General features: G+C 38.9%; 1 protein-coding gene across 1 annotated transcript; it reads right to left on the bottom strand.

The window, feature by feature from the left end:
• Positions 1-1,683: 1,683 nt before the first annotated feature.
• On the bottom strand, positions 1,684-2,628 carry LOC102390956 (olfactory receptor 1509). The gene has a single exon (XM_025296538.2). The coding sequence runs from the start codon at positions 2,623-2,625 to the stop codon at positions 1,684-1,686; it is 942 nt and encodes a 313-aa protein (XP_025152323.1). The 5' UTR covers positions 2,626-2,628.
• Between the last annotated feature and the right edge of the window lie 23,544 nt (positions 2,629-26,172).

Here is a 26,172-nt window from a genome sequence, read left to right as displayed (position 1 = left end):
AGATCCTAAGTTAGTAACCCGCTTCTCTGTCTTTAAAGCCAGCAATATCGAATCTCTCTGACTTTTGTAGTCATATCTCCCTCTGATTCTCCTTTGTTTCCCTCTTCTATCTTTAAGAACATTTGGGATTACATTAGGTCTACCTGGATAATCTAGGCTACTATTTCTATCTCAAAGTCAACTGACTAGCAAACCTTAATCCCTGTTTGCTGTTCAACCTAAAATATTAACAGGTTCCAGAGACTGGATGCAAACATCTTTGGGGGACTCTCACTTTGTTTACCACATCACCTGTAACCCTTTATTCTTTCCTTTGTCACAAATTCCAAAAAGCTCTAACTAAATTTAGTATTAAATGTAATAACTAACTCATCACTATTTCCTGGTACATGTAATTACTTCTTATAAATTCTGATTTCTCTTTTATTGAACATTAATATTTCTTAAATTTTGATATTAAAAGCTACCATAAATCACATTTTTATAAAATAGAAAAGGAACAATTTCAGACCAATAACCACCACAATGTAGATTCAAACATTCTTCACAGAATAGCAATATGTGAAAACAACAATCAGTAATGTTTTTAAAAAAATAATTCATTATGACTATATAAAGTTTATCCCAACAGAGCAAAGAAGTCAAGCATAAAAGTGTACATACTGTATGATTCAATTTACATGAAACTCTAGGAAAGACAAATTTAGTTTACAGCAAGAAAAAATCAGATGCTTGGGTGCTTGGGTGGGGATAAGATTATTGGCTGGGAAGGTTCTGAAGAAATTTTGGGGGGGGATAGAAATGTTCTATATCTTGACTAGGGAGATAGTTGCATAAGTGAACCTTTGTCACATTTTATCAAACTGTACAATTTAAATGAGTACCTTTTATGTAATTAATTTCTACCTTAACAAAGTTTATTTTAAAGTAAGTTCCAATAGATCTCCACCTTGATTTTGTAAAAAATAAAGTACTACCAAAAGTACAGAATGTGTGTAGAGATAAATAAGAGAATTACTTTCAAAGTGCCAAAGTTTAATTCAATATAAATATGTTGCTGTTATAGTTTTAACTGCTAAGTCATGTCCAACTCTTTGAGACCCCTGGACCTCCTCTGCCCATGGAATTTCCCAGGCAAGAATACTGGAGTGGATTGCCATTCCCTTCTCAAGGGAATCTTCCCAACCCAGGGATTGAACTCACATCTCCCTGCATTGGCAAATGGATTCTTTATCTCTGAGCAACCAGGGAAACCAATAAATACCATATAAACCTTAAATAAACACCTTGAAAATACATTTGAAAGCAGGATCCCTATAATGTGTAAAACACAGGTGTAATGTACAGCTTCCCAGAGGTAATAACCTACAGAACTGTACAAATCAAAAAAGTAGGTTCTCTCAGAACTCTACCTGTTCCTGAAACTAAGACTATGCCCCAAAGTCTGTGTGTTCTTTTACTGGTGAAACTAGAAGTTTTCTTTAAACTTGTCCCAATCCTTTTCCCTTACATGTTACAAGTACCTTTTCCTTTATTTAAGCAATAGTTGATAAGTCCCCCTCTTTAGTACAGAAGTCTGACCTGAAATGACTCTCCAGGTCATTTCACCTAATAACTTTGATTTCTTACTCTTAGTCACTCATTAAAGATATGACCAAAATAATATCTATAATTCCAAGTCCATCATGTACACGATTTCATGGAAAAAACCTGCCTCTGTCGGAGATGCTTCATGGCATTTTTTACTTCCTCATTCCTCAAGGTGTAAATGAGGGGATTCAGCACAGGGGTGACTATCGTGTAGAAGACAGATACCACCTTGTCACTGAAGAAGTTGGTGTCTGGGTGAGTGTAGAGGAATATACATGGCCCAAAGAAGAGGGCAACCACCATGAAGTGGGCTGAGCAGGTAGACAGGGCTTTCCTGTGCCCTTCAGCTGACTGTTTTCTAAGAGAAACCAAGATGACCATGTAGGAGGTGACCAAAGCCAGAAAACAGAAGAGGGAGATGGTTCCACTATTGGATACAATCAGCATTCCTGTGAGATATGTATCTGTGCAGGCCAGCTTGATGACAGAAGGAACATCACAGAAGTAGCTATCAATTACATTAGGGCCACAGTAAGGTAGGCGAATGGTCAAGAAGGTCTGCACCAGTGAGTGAATGGTACCCCCCAACCAGAGAGCAAAAACAAGCTGTACGCAGACCCTCATGTCCATCACATTGGGGTAGTGTAATGGCGCACAGATGGCTACATAACGATCATAGGCCATAACGGTCAGCAGAAAGATCTCAGCACAGGCAAACAGATGTAGGAAGAAGAGCTGTGCAATGCAATTGTCAAAGGAAACGGTCTTCCTCTCCAAAAGCAAACCCTCCAGCATCTTGGGCACTGTGACAGATGAGTGGCAGATGTCAATAAAGGACAGATTGCTCAGGAAGAAATACATGGGGATATGAAGACGTGGAGTTAAGACTATGGTAACCATGATCAGAATGTTCCCCAAAAGGGTTAGCACATACATGACTGAGAATGCCATGAAAAGTAATATCTCCAGTACCCAGTTATCAGTGAGTCCCAAGAAGACAAATTGAGTCACTCTTGTTTGGTTTAGAGCATCCATCCGATAAGCTTCCAAAGGACCTTGTGGGGAAAAAAAATATGAACAGTAATTTAGCCTTAATGTTATAGGAGTGGAACTAACAGAAGTGACTCTGAATTTCTATCTGGGTTGCTTATTTATTATCATGGTATGTAGAGTATAAGATCAATTTTAATTACAATTGTTATAATATCCAATCTTCCTTGGTGACTTAGTCGGTAAAGAATCTGCCTGCAATGCAGGAGACTGCTTGCAATGTAGGAGACCCAGGTTTGATCCCTGGGTCAGGAAGATCCCTGGAGAAGGATGACAACCCATTCCAGTATTCTTGCCTGAAAAATCCCATCGATACAGAAGCCTGACGGGCTGCAGTCCATGGGGTTGCAAGAGTCAGACACGACTTGGCAACTAAACTACATATTATACCCAGTATCTATCAGGAGCCATTCCATGCAATTTATATACACCATTCTGTTTAGCCATAACTGTACCATTGCATGGGCTTCCGCACTGGCTCAGCAATAAAGAATCTGCCTGCAATGCAGGAACCACAAGAGATGTGAGCTTGATCCCTGGGTGGGGAAGATCCCCTGGAGCAGAGCATGGCAACCACCTCAGTATTCTTTCCTGGAGAATCCCATGGATAGAGGAGCCTGGCAGGCTACAGTCCATAGGGTCACTGATAGTCAGACAGAACTGAAGCAACTTAGCACGAATAAACGCACCATTGCATAAGCATTATTGTTCCTGTCTTGCAGGTAAGCGAGCTCTACAAGAATAAATAAATTGCCCAAAACCCTTAGCCACTAGTTGGGTGATTTTTTCATTTCAGTCTAACCCACAGGCAACACCAATTTAGAATTCTAAAATACAACTCCCAGCTAAAATCATTCACTACTTCACTCTTCCTATCAAAAATACCTTCAAAGCCTGCAACTGTCTGCTACATTTATTTGCTACCTCCATCTTGTTACTTTCCAAAATCCTTGTTTGTTATTTATGTTGTTCCCTCTGCTCAGAAAACATAACCATTTAATCAACTGTACTCTCTTCATTGCTGACTCTTAAAATACTATTCATCCTCTAAAATTACCTCAAAGAGCAGTACCTTTAGGAAAACACAACTGATGCAATCAAATCTTATCACTTCCCTTCATACTTCTTTTATCTAAAAGAAAGTATAAAATAAGATATCTGTTTCTGCTCCCCATTAAATCAAGATTTTCTTGAAGAGCAATGGTCACATATAACTTATCCCTTGCAGCACGTAACATGGCTTCTGGCACACAGTAAGTATTGAACTGAACTGAACTGAAGGTATGCAAAAAATACTTTTATTTGAACTGAAGCTAACTTGTCAGGTAACCTGCGAAAGAATCCAGTCCTTCACAATGGACTTAAAAAGTGACCTTAAAACTTAATTTTTTATTCTGTAATATGATTTGGGACTTTGCAGGTTGCTCAGTGGCTCAAGAATCCGCCTACAATACAGGAGATACGAGAGACAGGTTCAATCCCTGGGTCAGGGTGATACATTTTATTAAAACATTTAGCAAAATGAAGTACCGGACATAATCTGAATGTTTATCTAAAGAGGAATAGGGGAATAAATTTTAGTACAGCCACAGTGTGGAATATTATATAGCCATTAATAAGAATGAGTACAATCTATGTTTATTGATTTAAATGGTGGTTTTCAATGTAGCTGCCCTTGAAAACCATATAGTTGGGGTTTCTAAATTTTGCTGCTCAGGCCTCATCTCAGAAAATTAATTCAGAGTCTCTGGAGTTTGGACCTATCAGTACTTTTAAAGTTCTCTGGTGACTACAACATACAGCCAAGATGGCAAACTATTAAATTCAAAAAATGTCAACCATACATTATTAAGTGAAAAGAGCATATTATAAATATATTTTTGCTCTATAACACAGGGAGTTCAACCCAATGCTCTGTAGCAACCGAGAGAGGTGGGGTGGGGGTAAGGGTGGGAGGAAGGTTCAAGAGGAAGGGGCTGTATGTATACCTATGGTTGAGTCATGTTGCTCTACAGCAGAAACTAACACAATATTGAAAAGCAATTATCCTCCAATTAAAAATAAGTTTAAATAAATAAACATATTGTGAATGAGGAGGAAAGGAGCGGGGGAGGGAAGGAAGGAATAAACAAACAAAGTGAGTGAGTGAGTGAGTGAAGTCGCTCAGTCGTGTCTGACTCTTTGCGACTCCGTGGACTGTAGCCCACCAGGCTCCTCCGTCCATGGGATTCTCCAGGCAGGAATACGAGAGTGGGTTGCCATTTCCCTCTCCAGGGGATCTTCCCAACCCAGGGATTGAACCCAGGTCTCCGTCATTGCAGGCAGATGCTTTAACCTCTGAGCCACCAGGGAAGTCATAAGAACGAACAAAGGAAGGAATCAAAAAATATTTATGTATATATATGTGAATATGAACATATTGAAACATATATATTCATGAATTCTGTTTTTATGTATTTATTCCTAAAAGGAAAGATGATATGTGTTGAAGACTACACACTTATTTTAACACTAGTTGCCTGTGGAAATACTAGTGCATTTTAGATTTCAACTTTAAATTTAAAATACTAGCAGCATTTTAAATTTTTATATTACACTCTGTAATTATTCAAATTTGTCCATAAGCATGAACTACTTTGTTTTTTTTTTTTTAACTACTTTATTTTAAAACAAAGTATTAAAACCATGCATGGGGGGGTGGGTGCATACAGAAAGGAAATGTAAATGCTGACTTTGTGGGATTATGAGTACATTTTTCCTTCTCTAGGTCAAGTCTAATATGGTTATATTTCTTATGATGCAAATTCTATGATAGGGAGGCCTGTTCTCATAAACTCCTGGTCAGCAATGCATTCATAGAAAAGAGCCAAGAGTTGTTTTGCTTTCAACTAAGAAGGAGAAGGTAGAAGGCTCTTCATAAGAGCACATGTGGTGAATTCATAAAACTATAACGTTTGGCCTTCACTTCCCTAAGCCTCAGTTTTCTGAACTGTAGCATAGGAACTAGACATCTTTTCTATGTGATTAGTTGTAGCAGATGTCTAAGTTTTCTGTCAAAAAAGATCAAGAGAGAAGCCAGGGTATGGGAAGAATTTCTGACTTTGAAGGATATCATAAAAAATTGAAGCCCATATTCATGTTTAAGAAAAAATCTAAACAACTGACAAAAGATTAATTTCCAAAATATGCAAGCAGCTCATACAGCTCAATACCAGAAAAACAAACAACCCAATCAAAAAGTGGTAAAAAGACCTAAACAGACATTTCTCCAAAGAAGACATGCAGATGGCTAACAAACACATGAAAAGATGCTCAACATTGCTCATTATTAGAGAAATGCAAATCAAAACCACAATGAGATATCACCTCACATCAGTCAGAATGGCCATCATCAAAAAGTCTAAAAACAATAAATGCTGGAGAGAATGTGGAGAAAAGGAAATGCTCTTGCACTTTGTGGGAATGTAAATAGGAACAGCCACTGTGAAGACAGTATGGAGATTCCTTAAAAAACTAGGAATAAAACCACCATATGACCCAGCAATCTCACTCTTATGCATATACCCTGAAGAAACCAAAATTGAAAAAGACACATGTATCCCATTATTCCTTGCAGCACTATTTACAATAGCTAGAACCTAGATGTCCATCAACAGATGCATGGATAAAGAAGTTGTGGTACATATACACAATGGAATATTACTCAGCCATAAAAGGAATGCATTTGAGTCAGTTCTGATGAGGTAGATGAACTAGAACCTATTATACAGAGTTAAGTGAGTCAGAAAGAGAAAGATAAATATCATATTCTAACACATATATATGGAATCTAGACAAATGGTACTGAATAATTTATTTTCAGGGCAGCAATGGAGAAACAGACATGGAAAATAGACTTATGGACATGGGGAGAGGGGAGGAGAGGGTGAGATGTAAGGAAAGAGTAATATGGAAACTTACATTACCATATTTAAAAATAGATAGCCAACGGGAATTGGCTGTATGGCTCAGGAAACTCAAACAGAGGCTCTGAATCAACCTAGAGGGCTGGGGTAGGGAGGGAGATGCGAGGGAGGTTTAAAAGGGAGGGATATATGTATATCTATGGCAGATGTTCAAGCTGGTTTTAGAAAAGGCAGAGGAACCAGAGATCAAATTGCCAACATCCGCTGGATCATGGAAAAAGCAAGAGTTCCAGAAAAATATCTATTTCTGCTTTATTGACTATGCCAAAGCCTTTGACTGTGTGGATCACAATGAACTGTGGAAAATTCTGAAAGAGATGGGAATACCAGACCACTTGGCCTGCCTCTTCAGAAATCTATATACAGATCAGAAATCAACAGTTAGAACTGGACATGGATCAATAGACTGGTTCCAAATAGGAAAAGGAGTACATCAAGGCTGTATATTGTCACCCTGCTTATTTAACTTCTATGCAGAGTACATCATGAGAAACGTTGGACTGGAGGAAGCACAAGCTGGAATCAAGATTGCTGGGAGAAATGTCAATAACCTCAGATATGCAGATGACACCACCCTTAGGGCAGAAAGTGAAGAGGAGCTAAAAAGCCTCTTGATGAAAGTGAAAGAGGAGAGGGAAAAAGTTGGCTTAAAGCTCAACATTCAGAAAACGAAGATCATGGCATCTGGTCCCATCACTTCATGGGAAATAGATGGGGAAACCATGGAAACAGTGTCAGTCTTTATTTTTGGGGGCTCAAAAATCACTGCAGATGGTGATTGCAGCCATGAAATTAAAAGATGCTTACTCCTTGGAAAGAAAGTTATGACCAACCTAGATAGCATATTCAAAAGAGACATTACTTTGCCAACAAAGGTCCGTCTAGTCAAGGCTATGGTTTTTCCTGTGGTCATGTATGGATGTGAGAGTTGGACTGTGAAGAAGGCTAAGCGCCAAAGAATTGATGCTTTTGAACTGTGGTGTTGGAGAAGACTCTTGAGAGTCCCTTGGACTGCAAGGAGATCCAACTAGTCCATTCTGAAGGAGATCAGCCCTGGGTGTTCTTTGGAAGGAATGATGCTAAAGCTGAAACTCCAGTACTTTGGCCACCTCATGCAAAGAGTTGACTCATTGGAAGAGACTCTGATGCTGGGAGGGATTGGGGGCAAGAGGAGAAGGAGACAACAAAGGATGAGATGGCTGGATGGCATCACCAACTCGATGGACGTGAGTTTAAGTGAACTCCGGTAGTTGGTGATGGACAGGGAGGCCTGGCGTGCTGCGATTCATGGGGTCACAAAGAGTCGGACACAACTGAGCAACTGAACTGACTGATGGCTGATTCATGTTGAGGTTTGACAGAAAACAACGAAATTCTTTAAAGCAATTATCCTTCAATTAAAAAATAAATTTAAAAAAATGTAATGAAAAGCACTAAACTTTGGGATTGGCTGAAATTTTCAAAGCCAAGGTAGTTTCTTTTATGTCCTTAGGCTGTTCCCAGGGGCACCAGATGGTAGTTATTGCTTCTTTAGCTCCAGAGAAATTTATTTACCATTAGTAAACAGAGTTTTTGCTCTGGTTTTAAAAAGAGGTGGGCTGAGACTTTGAAAAAAGGTCACTTTAGAAAAATTACGTAGCCTCTCTGAGCTTCAGTTCAGTTCAGTCGCTCAGTCATGTCTGACTCTTTGCAACCCCATGAACTGCAGCATGCCAGGCCTCCCTGTCCATCACCAACTCCCGGAGTCCACCCAAACCCATGTCCATTGAGTCGGTGATGCCATCTAACCATCTCATTCTCTGTCGTCCCCTTCTCCTCCTGCCCTTAATCTTTCCCAGCATCAGGATCTTTTCAAATGAGTCAGCTTTTCACATCAGGTGGCCAAAGTATTGGAGTTTCAGTGTCAACATCAGCCCTTCCAATGAACACCCAGGACTGATCTCCTTTAGGATGGACTGGATAGATCTCCCTTGGACTCTCAAGAGTCTTCTCCAACACCACATTTCAAAAGCATCAGTTCTTCGGCACTCAGCTTTCTTTATAGTCCAACTCTCAAATCCATACATGACTACTGGAAAAATCATAGCCTTGACTAGATGGACCTTTGTTGACAAAGTAATTTCTCTGCTTTTTAATATGATGTCTAGGTTGGTCATAACTTTCCTTCCAAGGAGTAAGTGTCTTTTTATTTCATGGTTGCAATCACCATCTGCACCATCTGCAGATTTTGGAGACCAAGAAAATAAAGTCAGCCACTGTTTCCACTGTTTCCCCAACTATTGGCCATGAAGTGATGGGACTGAATGCCATGATCTTAGTTTTCTGAATGTTGAGCTTTAAGCCAACTTTTTCACTCTCTTCTTTCACTTTCATCAAGGGGCTCTTTAGTTCCTCTTCCCTTTCTGCCATAAGGGTGGTGTCGTCTGCATATCTGAGGTTATGGATATTTCTCCTGGAAATCTTGATTCCAGCTTGTACTTCTTCCAGTCCAGTTTCCTCATATATACAAATCAATCCCTGGGTCAGGAAGATCCCCTGGAGGAAGAAATGGCAACCCGCTCCAATATTCTTGCCTGGAGAATGCCACAGATAGAGGAGCCAGGCAGGCTATAGTCCATATAATCAGACACGACTGAAGTAACTTAGCACATAGGCACGAACGCACACAAACTGTTATTCAAGTGGCTAACATATAGCCTGGCACTTGTAATGCATAAAAATCTGTTCTTTTTATTATAACTAAGAGATATCTGCAAAAAACCATCCCAGAAATCCCTAAGAGAGAAAATGTAGGCCATGTATTTAGTAGCCTAAAACAAGAACCACAAAAAAGTAGGTGAAAAAAAGTGAGAGGGACTTCCCTGGTGGACCAGTGGGCTAAGACTACAGGCCCCAAGTGTAGGCGGCCTGTGTTCAATCCCTAGTTGGGGAACTAGATCCCACATACTGCAACTAAGAGTTCATATGCTGCAACTAAAGAGCCTGCGTGCAGGATCTTTTCTTGCATGCAGGATCATTTATTTGCACGCAGCGAAATAAATAAATATGAAAGAGAGAGAAAGAAAAAGAGAGAGGGCTCATTGATTAATCAAACAATATTTAGTGAATGCCCCAACAGTATCTGTGCCCAAGGAATATTCTTTCCCCAGACTTCCCAGGGCTCTATCTTTCTCATTTTTAAGGTCTTATCTCAAATATGACCCTCTCATGGAGGCCCTGCAGACAACTACAACCAAAAGAACAACCCCTCACTTACACAATATCCTAGTCCATCTTTTTTGTAGCACTTATAAAGACTTGAAATTATCTAAATTATTTGCATTCATATCTACTGTCTGCTTTTCCAAATATAAACCCTTCGAGGACAAAGACTAGATCTCTTTTGTTTATGACTACATCCCCAAAAATTTTGTTCAGCAGTGAATGAGATACCAACTCCCAGCCATAATAAGTTCAGCAGTGACTAAGACTTCCATGCCTTAGACTAAGACTACAGAAGCCCCTGAAGAAATGCTAAGCCATTTCTGCCCTAAAGAGTCCATAAAAATAAAAACATATAAGATAAAAAATAACAACAAGTATACACTGCCAGTTGAAAGTATATTTTAACAATCTCCTGGTTTTTAAAGATTTCATTCTTCTGAAAAGATGCAGAGCACCTCCTTCAACCATCCCATTACCTCTTTCTCTGCTTCTCTTCAACCTTTGCACTCTTTGTCCACCATCATGCTGATCTGTTTTATATTTATATTATATTTTATATCTGTTCTATATTTTCTCTTCTGCCTGAAAATAAAAAAGTCTGGAGGGCTGAGGAACTATAATCAAAAAGTTGGAGAAGTGAGGCACATTGAAATGACCAATATACCTGCAGGGACGAAATGTACACAAAAAGCATTGTTCTTCTTAGTTTTTGGTGACACATGATTAGTGCTATCTTGCTGTAAACACATTAAGTTTCACTCCTTCCTTGAGTCATTCAGTAAACTCACAGATGGACCGACCCATAAATAATTTTGCAGATGGGGACCTTTAAGTGTAGAAACATAGAACAACAGTGTTAGCTCAACAAATACTTTTGCATGATTATAAACTCTCCAATATTTTAAATTATTACTTTGAGAAATTATTAGAAATGAATTTACTAGCTCAAAAATTGTGACTCAAAATACAGTGCTGTCAAACTGCTTTCCAAAATGTTGTCAGGGTTGAGTTAATTTATGTATTCATGGTCACTCAGTTAGCAGATGATTGAAATAGGATTTGAGTTTCCTGTTCAAAAGATTTTCCTATTTCCAAAAGCCTACACTCTCAGCCTCTGTGCCATGCTGCTTAAAAGCAAAAAATATAAAATGTCCTTTGAGGAGGAAGAAAGTGCAAGTATGCACCTCCTGAAGGAAGGTAAATATCTCATTCATTTTTCTACCCACATAGTAAAGTATGTGGCACAAAGGAGAAACTCGCCAAATATTCCATGAACTAACTGAAAAAAATATTTGTAAAGTAACACTGAAATGAAGTTTCAAAATTTGGGAGGAAGTTGATCTGTGCATTAAAATATTTGCCTAGATTTTTAAGGAAAACCATAAAAATCTTATCTACAAAGGGGCAACTGAACAAAAAGGACTAGAGTCCCCACTGGATATCACTGTTGTTATGTTGATGTTATTGGTATTCTTCATAAAATGCTACAAGAAAATAAAAATCTGTCCCTTCCTATCCTTTCCCTGCCATCTGCCTTTCTCCCAAGAGCTCCACAGTTCCCACACCAGCTCTGCAATGGAGACAGTAAGAATTTTCCCATATTTGAAATCACTCTTCTCAGGAGTATAGTGAATTGTCAGGGATCAAACATTGTAAGCAGCAGCCTCCTGTAACTCATGAATCCCCAGTTTCAGTCCAGTTATCTTTACTGTTTGCTCAGAGATACTCCAAACCCCATCTTTACCTGCCTCTTCTCTCTTTGTTCCCACCCGATCTAGTTCAGCACTACAGGCTCAAGCCTTGGCAAAGATACACTTAGCGACGACTCCCTTTGCCAAGGGGAAACTGAGCTCCATCGCAGTAGACTATTATCATTTTAGCTTCAAAAGGGAATTTGTAAAACCCTGAGTTGCCACGATCTTTTATTTTAACTTTTTATGTTGTGTTAGGGTATACGGGCTTCCCAGGTGTTGCTAGTGGTAAAGAATCCACCTACCAATGCAGGAGACGTAAGAGATATGGGTTGGGAAGATCCCCTGAAGAAGGGAATGGCAATCGACTCCAGTATTTTTGCCTGAAAAATTCCATGTACAGAGGAGCCTGGCAGGCTACATCCATAGTGTCACAGTCAGACAGGACTGAAGTGATTTAGCACGCATGCATGCATAGCCAATGAACAATGTTGTGGTTGTTTTAGGTGAACAGCGAAGGGACTCAGCCATACATATACATGTATCCATTCTCCCGCAAACCTCCACCCACCCCACCCTCCGTCAACCAGGCTGGCACATAACATTGAGTAGATAGAGTTCCATATGCCATACAATAGATCTTTGTTGGTTATCCATTTTGAATATAGCAGTGTGTACATGACCTTCCCGAACTCCCTAACTATCCCTTCCCCCAGCAACCATAAGTTTGTCTTCTAAGTCTGTGAGTCTCTTTCTGCTTTGTGAGTTCATTTGTGTCATTTCTTTTTAGATTCCACATATAAGGGATGTTATATGATATATCTCCTTCTCTGATCTTTCTTGGAGCCATCTTGTATGAAAGAAGTGCCTGTGTCAGTTGAAAGCCAGGGGCTTAAACCCTAAAGAAGAGAGAAAGCAGAAGCTCCTAGGGACACTCTAAACTTTGACAGCTTTATCTCTCTAATAAAGTGGGGTGCAGCTAAGTTCAGAGATGGTTTGTGGCTTGCCCAGCTTTTGCATGGCAGAATTGAGACTGTCCCAGTTCCCCTGCCCTTGGATTTTTCCACTACTCAGCAGTTGCCTCCAGAGAGCTGAGCTAGGTGAACTCCTAAATCTTTTAGTATTAATATATTTTACTTAGTTTCCTTTTTCGGAGAAGGCCATGGCACCCCACTCCAATACTCTTGCCTGGAAAATCCCATGGATGGAGGAGCCTGGTAAGCTACAGTCCATGGGGTCGCAAAGAGTCAGACATGACTGAGCAACTTCACTTTCACTTTTCACTTACATGCATTGGAGAAGGAAATGGCAACCCACTCCAGTGTTCTTGCCTGGAGAATCCCAGGGATGGGGGAGCCTGGTGGGCTGCCGTCTATGGGGTCGCACAGAGTTGGACACGACTGAAGCGACTTAGCAGCAGCAGCAGCAGCAGCAGCAGTTTCCTTTTTAAAGATTTTATTCTTCACAGCATACTGCATTATTTTTTTAATGCCATAGACTCATTTTTTTAGATATTTTTGATGTGAACCATTTTTAAAGTCTTTATTGAATCTGTTACAATATCATTTCTGTTTAAACATTATGATTTGGACATTAATAAATGGTTTTCTATTTAAATAGTTTCACCCTTTTAATATTGGTCTCTGAATTTGTTAATCCCCTTCCTTCTCTATAAATTTTGCATTTCTCCTTTTCAATACCCTTGCCTTCTTCTGGCCAAGAAAGGTAAAACTAAGCCTATTTGCCATTCCGTTTCAATCATTAACTACTATGAGAACCATTTAAACTATATTTGAATAAGTCTCAGAATCTGTTACTCAAAGGCTGTTCATTCATTCAACAAACATTTATTATAGACAGTATTTGTCTTTAGTTAATATAAATAAATTGCATATTTTATGAAATATGACATGATATTAACTTTAGGCTTGAAATTTTGTGTCAAGAATATGTAAAAGTGTTTTGATTTTAGTAATCATGTCACAACATATATATGCAGCAAATCACCACATTGTCACCTTAAATATATATACTTTTTATCTGTCAGTTATACTTCAGTAAAGCTGGGGAAGAAAACATAAAAGTTTTTAAGGAGTTGTGTCAAATCAAATCCAGTTAATTTTAGGTTCTACTATTGCCCTGCTGAATTAAAAACATTATCAAGTGAAGACCTGCACTTCCCTGGTGGCTCAGGATCCCACATACCACAGAGCAACTAAGCCAATGGTGGTGGTTTAGTTGTTAAGTCATGTCCGACTCTGCAATCTCATGGACTGTAGTCCACCAGGCTCCTCTGTCTGTGGGATTCTCCAAGCAAGAATACTGGAGCAGGTTGCCACTTCCTTCTCCAGGGGGATCTTCTCCACCCAGAGATTGAACCCGGGTCTCCAGCATTGCAGGCAGATTCTTTACCAAGCCCATACGTGGCGACTACTGAGCCTGTGTTCTAGAGCCCAAGATTAGCAACTACTGAAGCCCATATGCCTTAGAGCCCACCTTCCACAACAAAAGAAACCACTTCACTGAGAAGCCCATGCACCACAACTAAAAGAATAGCTACCACTCATGACAACTAGAGAAAAGCCCACTGAGCAATGAAGATACAGTACAGCCAAAAATAAATAAATAAATAAATAAATAATTTTAAAGGGTGAATTAAAAAAAAAAAGTGATGACCTATTTCATGCATTAATGTATCTAAAAATTTCAATTCTTCTTTTTACTCCTTTAATCAACTTATCTCTCACTTGGGCAAGTCACTTGACTTTATATTCATTATCTGGAAAGTAGGTAACAATTTTACACCTTTAATTATTCTGACAGTTAATTTTATACATCAGTTTGGCAAGGCCATCATACCCAGTTGTGCAGTCAAGTATCATCTAGATGTTGTTATGACAATGTTTTCAGAATGTGATTAACTTTTAAATCAGTAGGCTTTGGGTAAAACAGATTACCCTTAATAATGTGGATAGGTCTAATACAATCAATGGAAATTCTCAAAAGATTAAGAACCCCAAAAGAAGGAATTTGGCCTCCAGACTGTCTTTAGACTCAAGACTGAAAGACTGACTCCTGAAGAATATCCCGTCTGCAGCCTGTGCTGCAGACTTCAGATCTGTCAGGCCCCAGAAACTCACCAGTCAATTCCTTAAGATAAGTCTCTCTCTCCTTCTCTCCCTCTCTCTCCTTATATATAAAATTTATTTAAGATAGATAGATAATAAACTGATATATATAAACTGAGAGCCTATTGATTATGTTTCTTTAGAGAACCCTAACTAATACAATTACCTTCCTTGCAATGATTTTAAACGTGGCAATGTGGCTTAGGTTTAGGAAAATTTAGGTATACAGAAAGACCACTATTCATTTACCACTCTAGGAAGTTAAACTTCTCTTAAAGATCTTATTATCTCCTCTCTTCCCCACCTCAATATCCTCTTTAAATAAGTAGCAATTATCATTACCACTTTATAAAGGTGAGACAAAAAGAAAATAGGAAAACTCTGTGTCATCAAGTCAAATCAATTGACCCAGAAGCTCTGCTAAATGCTGGACTCTCTTTTATAGGCCAAAATAACATTTTTCAATGTTTAATAGGTAACATTTGTTTACCAACTTACATTGCTTGTTTAAAATAGATTTTCCTCTGATATCAAACACTTACCATCTATTCCTATATGACTCAGTTCTCTTCTTACACTCTGTTACAGAAGTCTAGGATGTAAAATCACAGAGCACAAAATTCTGTACAAGGTGGATCTCATGCTTGAAAGCTTTGTGATTTTTATCTATCTGACATAGGATTTTGAAGTGATCATTGCATGACTATAATTGAACTTGCTACCAATGAATCCTCAGGGGTATTATTAAGTTTTCTATTTCAATGAATTTCCTGTTATTAGTTCCATCCACTTAGCAATTTAATAAATGGACAATAAAACTAGCACCTTCAAATATGGAAGAGTTCCAAACCTTTGGCAATTTACAATACACACCAGGGATTCAACGTCTGCTGACAGGTGAAAGTTCACCCATGATTACTAAGATGTATCAATCCATGGGCTCCCAAAATGCCCAGTAAACAGCTTGGAACTTAGTTTCCAGAATTATCTGACTCAACGCCTGCTTTTTCTATTGCTTAAGTAAAAGTTTAGAGCCAAAAGAAAAAAAGTACAGATCACTTCACAGATTGCCTACATGAAGTAATCACTTTAAACAAGCAAAATATAACCAAGATACTTTGTAACCAGCTAATTTTTTAAAATACTTAAAATTTTTTTGACTACTCAAAGCAAAGATAATAATGATGCGTTGTGGCATTTGTGGCATGCAGGAGTGAAATACATGAAAATAATAACAAAAAGCTGGGAGGAGAAAAAAATGTAAGTTTGAAAGATTCTTATACCATACAGTCAGTTCTTGTTGTTCAGTCACTAAGTCAAGACTGACTCTTTGTGATCCCATGGAAGCAGCACGCCAGGCTTCTCTGTCCTTCACTATCTCTCAGAGCTTGCTCAAACTCATGTCCATTGAGTCAATGATGCCATCCAGCCATCTCAACCTCTGTCGCCTCCTTCTCCTCCTGCCCTCAATCTTTCCCAGCATCAGGGTCTTTTCCAATGCATCGGCTCCTTGAATCAGGTGCCCAAAGTATTGGAGCTTCAGCTTCAGCATCAGTCCTTTCAATGAATATTCAGGGTTGATTTCCTTTAGGATTGGCTGGTTTGATCTTGCTGTCCAAGGGACTCTCAAGAATCTTCAGCACTACAATTTGAAAGCACCAATTCTTCGGTGCTCAGCCTTGTTTATGGTCCAACTCTCACATCCATACATGACTACTGGAAAAACCACAACTTTGACTATACAGACCTTTGTTGACAAAGTAATGTCTCTGCTTTTAAATATGCTATTTAGATTTGTCATAGCTTTTTTCCCAAAGAGCAAGCATTTTAATTTCATGACTTCAGCCACCATCTGCAGTGATTTTGGAGTCCAAGAAGATAAGTACAGCCAGTGGTATTATGTTATTTGATGACATGCTACATTAAAGATGTATACTATAAATGCTAGAGAAACAGCTACAGATAAAGTGGTATAGTTAATAAGGTAATAGTGACGATAAAATAAAATATTTTTTAAAACTCAATTAATCCACATGAAAAAAAAAGAAAAAGAGGAAAAGTGAGAATAGGAAACAAATAGCAAAATCCAAATCAACCAAACCCCATCAATAGTCATGTTAAATATAAATGGTCTAGCTCATATCCAGAATATATAAAGAAAACAACAACAAAAGACAATCAAACTTAAAAATAGACAAAGGATTTTTTTCCCAGAACTTTAAACTTTTTATTTAGTATTGGGGTATAGCTGATTAACTATGGACATTTAGGCTGCTTCCATGTCTTGGCTGTTGTAAACAGCACTGCAATGAACAGTGGGGTGCAGGTATCCTTTTGGATCACGTTTTTCTCCAGATATATGCCCAGAAGTGGGATTACAGTGTCATATGGTAGCTAGACAAAGGATTTAACTAGACATTTCTCCAAAGAAGGTATATAATAGTCCAATAAGCCCACAAAAATTTTTTTCAACATAATTAACCTGCAGGAATGTAAATTGATGCACACACTTTGGAAAACAATTTGGCAGCTTCTCAAAATGTTAAACACAGAGATATCATAACCCAGCAAATCTACTCCTATACCCTAGAAAACTGGAACTGTATATCCATATAAATATTTTTCTATAAATATTAATTGTAGTACTATTCATAATAGCCCAAAAGTGGAAAAAACAAAATGTCTACCAAATGACAAATAGGTAAACAAAGTGTAGAATAGCCATAAAATTAAATATTTCAGTAATAGAAAGGAATGAGGTAGTAATACATGATACAACATGCATCCAGATTTGCAGTGTAGGAGATGGAAACATGGTGGAATTTGGTGGTGTTGAGGAGAAAAGGGTATGGAGGCAGCCAATGTTATAGGCCTTACTGGAGTTTCAGCGCAAGGCAGTAAACATGCAGCAGACGATAACCACTATAGATGCTACCCACATGGGGTTCTCTGCCAATTACCAGAATTACCAAAACAGAAGAAAAGGGAAGAGACCAAGGCATGGGAGCATGGTCCAGAAGACCAGGCCCAACAGTGCCAGCCCAACCTCAGGCCATAGCTCCCACTGTACTACACATGGAGACCCCATGAGCAACAGCCACAGTCTTCTAACCCTCTGGTGCAGGAAAAAACAGAGGAGTGTGCTGATAACCAGGAGATAGGAGATCAAGGTCGACTAATGTTTTAAAAGAAACATCAGACCCAAAATGGAGTCACTTGTGCTAAGCCGACCTCACCAAGCCAAAACTTAATACCAAACCAAATTGTAATTTCAGTCTTCCACAGGAATGTGATCTTAACTGGTCAGTCTGGAATTTCCTGGTCAGTGGTAATGAGGTAATCCTGCCTGAGAGACCCCTTCCATCCCCCAAAGAAAGATTAGGTAATCTACTTTTTTCCCCTGCCTGCCCGCTTCTGTCGGAGAAGGCAATGGCACTCCACTCCAGTACTCTTGCCTGGAAAATCCCATGGACAGAGGAGCCTGGTAGGCTGCAGTCCATGGGATCGCTAAGAGTCAGATATGACTGAGTGGCTTCACTTTCACTTTTCACTTTCATGCATTGAAGAAGGAAATGGCAACCCACTCCAGTGTCCTTGCCTGGAAAATCCCATGGACGGAGGAGCCTGGTAGGCTGCCGTCTACGGGGTCGCACAGAGTCGGACACGACTGAAGTGACTTAGCAGCAGCAGCAGCCCCCTTCTGTCTACAAAAATCTTTCCTATTCAGCAGCTTTTCTATTCACTAGGTGGGATGCTGCCTGAATCATGAATCATTGAATAAAGCCAATTTGATCTTTAAACTTAAACTTTGTTTTTTTAATAGCAGTGAGACAGAATATGCATTGCAGTTGTAGATTATGATTTCTTAGGGACCCTCCTCACCAAAGACAGCATAGAAAAGACAGCAAAAAAAGGTGAAGGAAAATCAAAGAGATGAGTCCAAGGTCAACAGCCACCTCAAGGTTGGCAGAGATTCAGTTACCTCTGTGCTGTGCTTAGTCACTCAGTCATGTCCAACTCTTTGCAACCCCATGGACTGTAGCCCACCAGGCTCCTCTATCCATGGGGACTCTCCAGGCAAGAATACTGGAGTGGGTTGCCATGCCCTCTTCCAGGGGATCTTCCCAATCTAGGAATCAAAGCCAGGTGTCCTGCATTGCGGGCGGATTCTTTACCATCTGAGCCATCAGAGAAGCCCTTAGTTACCTCTGCTGATGCCCAGAAGACCCTAAACCATGACATGGCAAAGAGACAAAAGTAGCTGACCCTAAGTGTGAGTGGAGGTAGCACTGAAAGTTTCAATCCTCTATTCTTACGGTTGTGAGGGCAACCAGCCCTCATCTGTTCCTAAGGCTAAGTAGAGCTGGCCTAAGTAAAGATTAGCTTTACTATTTAGTCATCCAATAAGAAGAAATAAATATGGAATTTCAGCAGTAAAAAATGGGCAAGAGGTTGGAGCTAACGCCCTCCAGTGCTTGGTTGTTGCCCACTGAGCAGATAATTAGAAGTATCTGCATTACCTATGCAGCTTAGGGTTTTTAATACTTTTAACATAGACTTTAATATTAGTAAATGGAAATTTCCATGAAATAGAGTTGAGAGACTAGAATGGGGAGCTCTCGTGCCCTGTGACAATAGCAGAGTTCAACAGGAAGAAGAAAACGTCTTCTTTCTTGGGGCTTTCCCAACTTCCTTCTCCTCTATAAAAACATCCTCCTTCTAGTGCCTTGTGGAGACTTGCACATGGATGAATGGTTGCAGACGCCAAATTGCAATTTTCCACTTGTCTCAAATAAACCCATCTTTGCTGGAGAAACATCTGGTAGTCTATTTATATCAGATCAACAAGATCTATCTTTTGGATACTAACAAATGTAAGGTTTTTTTTTTTTAAGCCTGTTTTTCTTGATACACCTTTAAGGGTTTTTTAATTGTTTCATATCTAGTCAAGCTGAACTTTTTAAGAAGCTCATTTTTAATTTGTAATACAATTTTATGACTTGATTTTTAAAGTCAATTGTGATAATCTGATTTACAGTAAATTCATACTTAGTTTTCATCTCCTTTTCTGGCACAGAGCTCCTGTCAACTACATATTTGCACTTACTGTGGGCACTTGGCATCTACCTCTACAAGCATTAAATCATGTGCTGTTTCAGTTGCTGACCTTCAACATCCCCTGAAAGGAGTTCAGGGTGGAAAGCAGAAATGAGGCATTCTGTGCTTGGGGGAAAAACTGGCAGGACAAGTCTTCAGATAGTTAGATATTTTCAGGAGCCAATTTTATGAGCCTAATTCTTGTATCTCCCCATATCTAGAAAAGCACTAAAATCCTCCATAGTGATGACTGTTCCTCATGACTAGCAAAAAGCTCCACCAGACTAGTAGACATCATTTAGAAAAATAGGTGCCTGATTTCATGTATTCCCCCTTTACCAAAATCATATATATATTGATCTTTCCCCTCTGCCTCTTAGGAGCTGTTTCTCAGAGCCATCTGAGGTGCTGTCTCATGGGCTGCACTCCTCATTTTGCCCCCAGTAAAACTTAACTTGCAACTCTCACGATTTTTTTTATAAGTCGACACTCCTAAAACCCTTGGAATTTCGTTTCCTGAGAGTCATTAAGGGGTCTTTCATTATGGTGATGAGGTGACCTTTGGAAAGCACCTAAAGATGAGAGCTAGTTGCCGTCTCAACCATAAGATTAGAGGATTGGAACATTCAGTGCCACCCAAACTCACACACCCCTCACCAGGGAGGGGATAGCAGCTGGGGGTTGAATCAACCACCAATAACCAATGATGTAATCAATAACGCGTGCGTAATGGTTCCTCCATAAAAATCCAAACAGACAGAGTTCTGAGAGCTTCCAGGTTGGTAAACCCTTAGAGATCTGGGGAGAGTGGCAGCCCGAGGAAGGCATGGAAGGAAGAGCCACACTGTTCCCTCATACCTTGCCCTGTGCATCTCTTCTATCTGGCTGCTCCTGAGTTCTATCTTGTCATAGTAAATCTATAATCTAGCGCACAAACTGTTTTCTTGAGTCCTGTTAGCCTAACTAACTAGCAAACTAATCCAAGGAGAGGATCTGGGACCCCAATGTGTAGTCAGAAGTCCAGGTAACATCTGAAGTGGAATGTAGTCTTATAGGACCAAGCCCTCAATCTTTGGAATTTGACATTATCTCTGGTAGAGAATATCATAATTGAGCTTAATTATAGGACACCTTGTTTGGCGGTGTGAGAAAAACATATACACACACACATCAGAATTTGTATCAAAATCTTAATCAACAACTGTAAGTATCTGCCTGTTCAAAGGGGTCACAAATAATCATATTTTTTAAAGCTGATGTGGTTAGTCAATATCAGAAGACTATACTTCAGGGCAAGCATATTGCCAGTGGGAAAAGAGATCATTTCCAGAGAATACAGTCAGTTTATCAAGAGGATTTAGCATCATAAATGTATATTCACCATATAACAAAGGTCCAAAGTACATGAAGCAAAGATGATAGAACTGAAAGAGAAAAGGCAAATTAATGGTTATCATAGTTAATTTCATCACCCTTCTTTTAGTAATTGGTAGAATGATTAAACAGAAAATCAGCTAGGATATAATAACCTCATTCTATCAACCAATTTGTGGTGCTAGACATGTGAATACGCCATTTAACAATAGTGATTTACATACACATTGCTAGTGTGAATTTTAAATGTTACAATCACTGTGGAAGATAGTGGCAATTTCTTATAAAACTAAACATATACTTACCATATGTCCAAACAGTTCTACTCCAGAAACTTTACCCAAGAGAAATGAGAGTATATGTTCATACAAGACTTGAACACAAACATTCCTTGCAGCTTATCCATAATGGCAAAAAACTGAAAGCAAGTCAAATATAATTACCAGAGGAGTGGCTAAACAATCTGGGGTACATGCATACAATATTATACTACTTAATAAAACTACTAATACCAAGACACAGTGGATTGTGCTGGGTGAAAAAAGTCAAACAGTCAAACACAGAAAGGTATGTTATATAATTCCTTTTATATAAAATTTTAGAGCAGACAAAACTATTAGAAAATAGATCAGTGATTTCCAGGAGCTGAAGTTGTGGGTAGGAGCTAAGAATAAGGAGGATTAACTGAGAGAAAGAACTAAGAGACCTTTTGGGATGATGAAAATGTCATATATTTTTATTGTAGAGGTAGAAATCCAGATATATTTACTTGCCAGAACATATGGAACTGTACAGTTAAAATGACTGTGTTTTCAATATGTACAGTAGCCAAGATATGTTAAAGACCTATGTCCACCAATGGATGGATGGATAAAGATGTGGTGTATAAATGTATATACAGAGAAATATTATTTAGCCATAAAGAAGAATGAAATCTAACCACTTGCAACAACATGGATGGAACTTGAGGGCATTCTTATAAGGGAAATAAATCAGACAGAGAAAGACAAATACTGTATGATCTCACCTATATGTAAAATCTAAACACACACACACATGACCAAGCTATAGATACAAAGAACACATCGGTGGCTGCCAGAGGTGGAGGGTAGGCAAAATGAATGAAGGGGGTCAACAATACAACTTTCAGTTGTAAAATAAATAAGTCATGGGATGTAATGTACAGCATAATGACTATAGCTAATAATACTGTATTGCATATTTGAAAATTGCTAAAAAGAGTAAATCTTAAAAGGATTTATCATAAGGAAAAATCTATAACTATATATGGTGACAGGTGTTGACTAGATTCATTGTGGTGATCATTTCACAATGTATAAAAATGTCAAGTCATTAAAATAGAATGGCTGCATTGTATTCTTTGTAAATTATACCTCAATAAATTTCATTTTAAAAAACAATATGTTGTGTTCAAGTTTAGAAGCAAACAGAAGGGACATCCCTGGTGGCTCAGTGGTAAAGAATTCGCCTGCCAATGCAGGCGACACAGGTTCAATCCTTGATCCCGCACGATCCCACAGAGGTGGAGCAGCTAAGCCCATGCAGCACAACTATTGAGCCTACGCTCTAGAGCCCAGGAACCGCAACTACTGAGCCCACCTGCCGCAGCTGCTGAAGCGGGAGCGCCCGAGAGCCTGTGCTCCGCAATTAGAGTAGTCCCTACTCACAGCACCTAGAGAAAAGCCCTCACAGTAATGATGACTGAGCACAGCCATAAATAATCAAATTATTTTTTAAAAAATAAACACAAAAACAGTTATCAACACAGATCTCACAAGCTATGAGGAGTATCCAGATCTTCTAATATATAACTCCCATACTTAAAATTCCTTTCCAGTACTGATCTGTGATTGAAATCTAAAGTTTCCTATTTCTTTTTAAAGTTGAGTAATATTGCATAGAGTATGATACTGGAAACAAAAATCTTTTACATTAAATAAGAAACTCATTTACAGGCAATATCTGCCACATTTATAAACCAGTGTGATACATACTGTGACCAAAACACAACACAAAAATTGCTTCTAGAACTTGGTATCACAGTAGGAGTTTGCTACCTGAGAGTGAATCAGAGGATAAAAAGGAGGAAATTAAAGTGAGGAGGAAGACAGATTCTGTTGGCTTACTTTTTATTTCAGGGCTGATTGGACAATTAGTCCAGTCTGTAACATGAATGAGAAAAGACAGTCAATCAATGTGAACACCAAAATGAATCAGATGTTAAAATTTGGGACAAAGATTTTAAAATAGCTATCATAAAAATGCTTCCACAGACAACTATAAATTCTCTTGAAATAAATGGGGAAAAAAAGATAAAAATCTTAGCAAAAATAAAGTTATATAAAGAAGTAAGCACAAATTAAAGAACTGAGGGATTCAGTAACTGAAGCTCAAAGCTCTTTGGATGGGTTCAGTAGGAACATGGAGATGACAAGGGATAGAATATCTGAACTTGAGACCAGATCAATAGACTTTACCCAGTCTGAACAACAGCAAGGGAAGAAAGAGACTGGAGAAAAAAATGAACAGAGTCTCAAAGACCTATGGGACAATAGCAAATCGTTTAACACGCATATCATTGGAATCCTAGAAGAAGGGGAAGAAGGAGGAGAGGGAAGAGGCAGGGAAAAGGTCATGAAAGAGTAGGGGCTCAGCTCATTGCTGGATTTGAAAGTATTCAAAGAAATAATCACTGAAAACCTCCCAAACTTGGCAAAACTATACCAGCAGAAATAATTGACTATTATCACAGAGAAATGCTGTATAAGCACAGAAGATAGAGTTGCCCACTTTGCAACGGGGACAGAGAAGTATGAATGAACTTAGAGGTTCACTGGAACATACCTCAGTGTTTCCACATCTGGTGATAATAGTGTGCAGGCAATAACAGTAACAAAGTTAAGGTACCCAAGGGCTTAAACCCCTCAGAGAGGAAGGTCTGGGTCACTCACTGAGCAAGAAACCCAGACAAGCAGGAATGCTGAGTGACAGTGTGGGGGAATTTAGAATGAGTGATAGAAAAAGACGATCGATAACAATTATGGTCTTAGAACCAACTGCAAGATCAATATTTGTCCTACATAACTCTGTTGTTTAAGCTCTTTAAAAATAGATATAGATCACAAAGAGAGAGAGAGAAGAAAACATATATACAGTAAGACTTTAGGTAAGGGACAAGCTGGAGAGAGGGTATTCTTTCCCATCTTTTTCTATGTCTGTGGATTTTTACACAGCTATAATTATTCTATGTATTTAACTATATACTTTGCTCTACTTGATTCATTATTGTATCATAAACAGCTAAAAGTTTTTAATGCAGTTTCTATAACTGTCTTTTATTGGCTCTGAGGTAGGTAGAATTTCAAACAATGTCACCAAGATTCCATGCTCTAATCTCCAGAACCTTGAAAGTGAGAGAATACCACTTGTGGTGACTGTGTTGTATTAAATACCACAGCTCACCTTACAAGGGGGAGATACCTAGGCAAGCCTAACCTAATTACATGAGACCTTTAAAGCACATTAACTTTCTCTGGTGGCAGAGAAGAAAGGCAGACTATAAAGTAAGAAGCTCAGTATAAGAAGGACTTGAAATGCTATTGCTGGTTTGAAAATGGAATGGATCATGTGAGAAGAAATGCAAGTGAGCTTAAGGAGCTGAAGACTTCCCCACCAAGAGACAGCAAGGAAACGGAGATCTCAGTCCTACAAGAGCAAGGAACAGAATTCTGACAACAGAAATGAACTTTGAAGAAGGACCTGAGCTCCAGATAAGAACTCAGGCTGTCAACAGTCTTTTTTTTTTAATATAAATTTATTTATTTTAATTGGAGGCTAATTACTTTAAAATATTGTATTGGTTTTGCCATACATCAACATGAATCCGCTACAGGTGTACACGTGTTCCCCATCCTGAACCCCCCTCCCACCTCCCTCCCTGTACCATCCCTCTGGGTCATCCCAGTGCACCAGCCCCAAGCATCCAGTATCCTGCATCGAACCTGGACTGGCGATTCGTTTCATATATGATATTATACATGTTTCAATGCCATTCTCCTAAATCATCCCACCCTCGCCCTCTTCCACAGAGTCCAAAAGACTGTTCTATACATCTGTGTCTCTTTTGCTGTCTCGCATACAGGGTTATCGTTATTATCTTTCTATATTCCATATATATGCTTTAGTATACTGTATTGGTGTAACATTTAACAAAGCTTTGAAAATTTAAAAGTCTGGTTGCAAAGTCCCCTGCTCTCAACTTATAGAAAGTGTACACTCAGGAAGTACAACTTCTTTTTTTCTTTTTGCTGTCTCATATTTTTTATTTTAATTGGATGCTAATTACTTTACAATATTGTATTGTTTTGCCATACATCAACATGAATCTGCCACGGGTATACGTGTGTTCCCTATCCTGAACCCCCCTCCCACCTCCCTCCCAGTGCCATCCCTCTAGGTCATCCAGCCCCAAGCATCCTGTATCATGCATCAAACCTGGACTGGCCGCTCATTTCATATATGATATTATACATATTTCAATTCCATTCTCCCAAATCATCCACCCCTCTCCCTCTTCCACAGAGTCCAAAAGACTGTTCTACACATCAGTGTCTCTTTTGCTGTCTCGTACACAGGGTTATTGTTACCATCTTTCTAAATTCCATATATATGCGTTAGTATACTGTATTGGTGTTTTTCTTTCTGGCTTACTTCACTCTGTATAATAGGCTCCAGTTTCATCCACCTCATTAGAACTGATTCAAATATATTCTTTTTAACGGCTGAGTAATACTCCATTGTGTATATGTACCACTGCTTTCTTATCCATTCATCTGCTGATGAACATCTAGGTTGCTTCCATGTCCTGGCTATTATAAACAGTGCTGCGATGAACATTGGGGTACACGTGTCTCTTTCAATTCTGGTTTCCTCAGTGTGTATGCCCAGTAGTGAGATTGCTGGGTCATAAGGCAGTTCTATTTCCAGTTTTTTAAGGAATCTCCACACTGTTCTCCATAGTGGCTGTACTAGTTTGCATTCCCACCAACAGTG

The sequence above is a fragment of the Bubalus bubalis genome, chromosome 11 (genome assembly GCF_019923935.1).
Source record: "Bubalus bubalis isolate 160015118507 breed Murrah chromosome 11, NDDB_SH_1, whole genome shotgun sequence".
Taxonomy (NCBI): Eukaryota; Metazoa; Chordata; class Mammalia; order Artiodactyla; family Bovidae; genus Bubalus; species Bubalus bubalis.
Note: the sequence above shows the minus strand (reverse complement) of the source record. Positions and strands in the feature narration are given on the sequence as shown.